Here is a 6,000-nt window from a genome sequence, read left to right as displayed (position 1 = left end):
CGCTTATAATGATAACCTAATCACATTAATGCCAGTCAGAGGATGCAATAAATCATCTGTTAAAAGAGTGAGATGATATGCGAACGGTGGACGGACTTTATAATGGATTATTGGACTTTGACGGACATTCCACAGGTGTCGAGTGAAGATGCGCTTCCCAGCAGACAGCAGACGTCGCTTTTACTTCGGGAATCTTCTGAACAAATAGCGGTTTGTCTGTTACTGGGATGAGAATGACATATTGCGCAGTTTAAGTGTTCCTCGAAGAGCATCGGAGTGATTTTACGCACATTTTAATTTACCGCGAGGCGCACTGAGGTGGATCTACGCATATTTTACGCACATATTACTTGACAGCGATGCGCACTGAGGTGAATTTTACGCACAAATCACACACATTTTAGTTTTTCCGATGCGCACTGGGGTGATTTTTACGCACAAAATACACACATTTTAGTTTTTCAGATGCGCATAGAGGTGGTTTTACGCATATTTTACGCACAAAATAGTTTTCCGCGTTGCGCACTGAGGTGATTTAACGCATATGATAGTTTATCGCGACATCCAGGTGAAATTCTCCTCTCCAGCTGCGCTTTTCTCCGTGTATAACTTGTTGAGCAAGCATCGCAATCCTGTTTTGGGGAATATACAACACAAACTGAGCGCAACGCTGTAAACCTTTGACTCTCAAGTTTACTGGAAAACATAAATATTTGGTGCATATGTGTGCGCTTCTGCTGGGTCATTCTGTGCGTGTTTACAGAAAGCTGAAGCAGACATGATGTTCATATTCTTCATGTGCGATGCTGAAGTAGAATAACTCTGTTTTGTGGTGACATTAAATGCCATTTATTTAACTGAACTCTATATGAAGCATGTCGTGATTAATCAGCACAGTCTCTAAAAGATGCTGGGGTATTTCAATGCAATTTTAGTTAAAATACGGACAATGCAAACTGCTGGGTTACTTTTTAATGTATTTTCCAGGACCAAATTCAAGCCATCATTTGGATTAGTCCATATTTTATCCGATTTCATGTTTCAGTCTAATGATCTGTTCAGGATTTAGAAATGAGTAAAGCTTAATTAATGATGGAGATTAACTTGATTAGCTTGAATTGATTAACATAAATCTCTGTTGCATGATTTACATTTGCTAAACCAGTGCTTAGGTCTACTTGCTCAATGAGCTGTAGTATATTCATCTTAAATATGGTATAATCCTACATGATTTTTATATGATACGCGTTTATTATGTTTTATTGGAGCCTGGGTATGCTTTGGTGGTATAATTATAACCTGTATTAATTTTAAATGTATTTTACATTGTTTTTTTTTGCTTTGTTCATCCAGGACACTCTTGAAAAAGAGGTTGTCCTGTTAAAATAAAGGATTAAATTAAATACAGCATGAGCTAATATTAGACGATATGCATTTTACTTCATTTTGAGACCATTATTATAATGTTACACTTTTAAAAAACCTGAGTTATTACATATATTTCAGTAAAATATGGACAAACTTAAATAAATGTTACATTTTAGCTAAAGATTATATACTATATAAAATAAAAAAATGAATAAATAAATACAAAAATATATAATAAAATGAAATAAAATATTAATAAGAATATATAGATGTGTTTATTATTGATAAAATATACATTAATTAATAATAATAAAATAAAATGTGTTTATTCCATAAGCAATGCATCTAAATCATGTTACTATGGTTGAATCCAAAACTTTTGCATTAAAAATAAAGCTTAACTAAAACTTAAAGAGGCGGAATATTTGTGCATGTTTACTCTGAAGTATTTTACGCACAGCATGGTTGACAGGTGTAACTCCAAAAACATCCCGAATGCAAACCTGAAAGTTGATTGATGAAGCTCAATGAATATGTGTAAAGACAGATTAGTTGTGTAATCACAGCGTGATTGACAGCTGTAACTCCAGACAGAAGCAGACGACACACACACTGAGGGGTTTGATGAGGTCTGGGGTTTATTTATGGCCAAGCTCAGATCGAAAAAATCTCTCTTAGCAACAAGACAATGTTTGCCTCACATATCTTCTGAACATCCATGGCTTCAGCTCAAGCCTGCTGCGTAATGAAGCTGCCTGCGTCTGTGCTGTCGGAGAGACTTTTCAGATGTGTGGATGAACTCATTCAAAAAAATAGTTTAGGTTTTATCTTCTTGTCCATATTTCTAATGTTTCTAATGTAGAGTTGAAGCCAAAATTATTCATCCTTCTTTAAAATCTAAATTATTTTAAAAATAATTTCATGTTTTTCACAATATTTCCTAATGTATTATATTTATTCAGACATTTATTTATTTTATTTTCAGCTTAGTCCTTTTGTTAATCAGGGAGTGCCACAGCGGAATGAACCACCAACTTATCCAGCATATGATTTACGGAGCGGATGCCCTTACAGCTGCAACATCCATACACTCATATTCACACACACACACACACACACACACACACACACACACTACGGACAGTTCAGCTTACCCAATTCCCCTATAGCGCATGTGTTTGGAAACCGGAGCACCCAGAGGAAACACACACCAACCCGGGGAGAACATGCAAACTCCACACAGAAACAACAACTGACCCAGCCGAGGCTCGAATCAGCGACCTTCTTGCTGTGAGGCAATCGTGCTACCCACTGCGCCACCGTGACGCTCTAATTCCAACCTATCACGCATATTTTTATCGACACATGATCTGTTCAAACTAAATCACATGACTTATTTTTAATTCGATATGTTTCCATAGTAGCTTACGCACATTTATTTCTCAGCGAATAAAACGTTTATCATACTAATGCGTACTTATACTATCGTATACTTCAGTTTTACTACAGTAAACTATGGTGTATTGTAGCATAACATACCGTGTAGTTGTAGAAAACTAGAGTACTGGGTCATTTGTTTATATTACGATAGTAAATTTGTTAACATAGCAACTGCAGAATCACCACAACAGATTATTTCCTGTGGTTGTTGTGTTACCATAGCACCTGTAGAATCATCACAACAGATCAATCACTATAGTTGCCATGTTACCATAGCAACTGTAGAATCACCGCAACAGATTAATTACTGCAGTTGTTGTGTCACCATAGCAACTGTAGAATCACCGCAATAGATTGATTACTGCAGTTGTGGTGTTACCATAGCAACAGTAGAATCACCACAACAGATCAATCACTATAGTTGTCGTGTTACCATAGCAACTGTAGAATCGCCACAACAGATCAATCTCTATAGTTGTCGTGTTACCATAGCAACTGTAGAATCGCCACAACAGATCAATCTCTATAGTTGTCGTGTTACCATAGCAACTGTGGAATCACCACAACAGATCAATCACTATAGATGTCGTGTCACCATAGCAACTGTAGAATCACCACAGTCACACAGGGGCGCCCCCAAGGGGTGGCCACGGCCACCCTTGTGCAAACTCTGGCCACCCCTGTGGCTACCCCAATATGATAGTTGCTGATATTATTAATTTAAATGTATTTACTTAAATTCACAATACTTCAATAAATAAAAGAATAAATAAAATGCAGCCACTAAATTATTGTGGATTGATCAGCGCCACTGACGATGCTGATTCACTGAGATTGCACACTTTTTATTAAGAGATTATTATTTTTGAAATGAGAAAGTTGTGTTTCATCTGATTGAAAACCACAAATCCAAAATGAATAACTAGATGCATTTTGAAATCTGCTTTTCAAAATTTTGTTGGGTTTTGTTTGGTTTATTAATTCATTCATTAATCATATTCATTATTCATAATTCATTAATGTTAGACATGGCATATGTTGTATGTTGTACAAGAAATTACCTGAAAGAGGTTTTAGACTAAATATTGATTTTTATTTGGTTTGCACTTGTACTTGCGGAATAAATTACAATATTTCAAGAGTAATTATTGGAATTCATTAAAACTTCATTATTTATTTTACCAAAAACAAAAATATAACATTACTCCTTATTCACAATATATACACAATTCATAATTTTTTGTGTGCCACCCCAAGATTTCTTGTGGCCTTACTTGGCCACCCCTAAGAAAATGTTCTGGGGGCGCCACTGCAGTCACACCTTGTCTTTGGTCTTCTCTTTCAGAAGCGCCATCATCCGGATATGAGTTATAAAACCCATCGCGACTATGTGCTTTCTTACAACTTTGACATCATGTGACACATTGGAGCGCCCAATGGAGTCGACTACAACACTCACCACTGCCAACAGCCAGTTCAAGAGAATCGACAACACGACTCTCCTGATCCCGTCCGCACCACTCCACCATCACATCAACAACGCAGTGCTGGGCATTTTCCTGGGGATGTTGTCTCTCCTCACCGTCATCATGAACCTGCTGGTGTTATTCGCCGTCAGAAAGGAGCGGACGCTGCATACCGTCGGGAATTTGTACATCGTCAGCCTCTCAATAGCGGATCTCATTGTTGGTGCGACCGTGATGCCGCTCAATTTGGTGTATCTTCTGGAGGACCAGTGGAAGCTGGGGCACGTTGTCTGCCAGTTCTGGTTGGTGATGGACTATGTGGCGAGCACGGCTTCGATTTTCAGCTTGTTCATTCTTTGCTTGGATAGATATCGCTCTGTTCGACATCCGTTACAGTATCTGAAATACCGCACACGAGGGCGAGCGACGCTGTTGATCTGCAGTGCATGGCTCCTGTCTATGACCTGGACTATTCCTATATTGGGTTGGCGAATGTTTGCTAGCGTCGATAAGAAGACGGAGTTGGAAAATCAATGCGATACTGATTTTCGCTTTGTGACGTGGTTCAAAGTGCTAACCGCTATACTTAACTTCTACATCCCTTCATTCCTAATGCTGGTGTTTTACTCGCAGATCTTCATCGCAGTGAGAGATCATTACCGAGAGTGGGAGAACTTTGCAGGTCCTGCATTAAAAACAGACGCAACGGATACGCTAACTAATGGACTGCAGCTACAAATAACGAAAGCCTCCGAGAAGGAGAGTTTGGCGTTGAACGCCTATTCTCAAAACGAAGGATTGCTGGATCAATACAGTCTGGAGCAGCCTTACAACTCACGGGAAAACACAGAAGAAATGACCTCTGAGCCAAAGAGGAAGATGTGTTATAAGAAAAAGGCTATTTTTAATCTTTCCAAACGCATGAGGAAAAGCGTACCAGACTCTGAGGTTTCCTTTCAAAGCGATGACGGGGAAACGGTTGCAGAAGGGCGGCCATCATTATCACTGGCATTTCTGCAGTCGGAGAATACCGCGCAACCCCAAACGTTTATAAATGTTAGCGACTGTAATGTGTTAGTGCCCAATTCTGTGGGGAACATCTGCGAGAGTGCGCCGACTGTAGATATCCATAATTACACTGCAGTTCTGTGTACGCCACCGTCGCCGCCGTCTCCGTGGGCTGAAAACAGCCCTCCGCTGGACGCTAGTATTGCGTTACCTGCGAAGCAATCATGGCAGAAACTCTGCGAACAATCCAAGCAGAGCATTCACAGCATGCGCATCCGCAAGGAGAGGAAAGCGGCGCGCCAGCTGGGCTTTATCATCGGCGTCTTCATGGTTTGCTGGATCCCGTATTTCATCACGTTCATGGTCATGGCTCTGTGCGAAACCTGCGTCCATCACGACCTCCACATGTTCACCATCTGGCTGGGGTACATCAACTCCACGCTCAATCCCTTCATTTACCCGCTCTGCAACGAAAACTTCAAACGAGTGTTCAAGAAGATCTTTCATATGAGTAGATAGAGTTGTGAAGAGTGTGCAGCTGTGTTGTTGTTTATTTACAGTCGAAGGCTACATTATTCGCCCTACACTGAAATTTAAATCGAAATTTTTTCAAGGGCTGTTTAACCTTACATTCACACCGAAAGCGGCGAGAGCGTCAAAGTAGCCGGAAGTCATTCATTTTCAATGAGAGCCGGCGGCGATAGGCGATGATAAGCGG

At 39.8% G+C, this 6,000-nt stretch overlaps 1 protein-coding gene across 1 annotated transcript; it reads left to right on the top strand.

Annotated features, from left to right (window-relative positions):
- The first annotated feature begins 4,196 nt into the window (after window positions 1-4,196).
- hrh1 (histamine receptor H1) lies at window positions 4,197-5,801 on the top strand. Its single transcript, NM_001042731.1, is given in 1 exon segment — window positions 4,197-5,801. A coding segment is annotated over 1 exon segment (1,605 nt).
- The last annotated feature ends 199 nt before the right edge of the window (window positions 5,802-6,000 follow it).

This window comes from Danio rerio, chromosome 11, assembly GCF_052040795.2.
Source record: "Danio rerio strain M-AB ecotype USA chromosome 11, GRCz13ab, whole genome shotgun sequence".
In the NCBI taxonomy this organism is placed as follows: Eukaryota; Metazoa; Chordata; class Actinopteri; order Cypriniformes; family Danionidae; genus Danio; species Danio rerio.
Note: the sequence above shows the minus strand (reverse complement) of the source record. Positions and strands in the feature narration are given on the sequence as shown.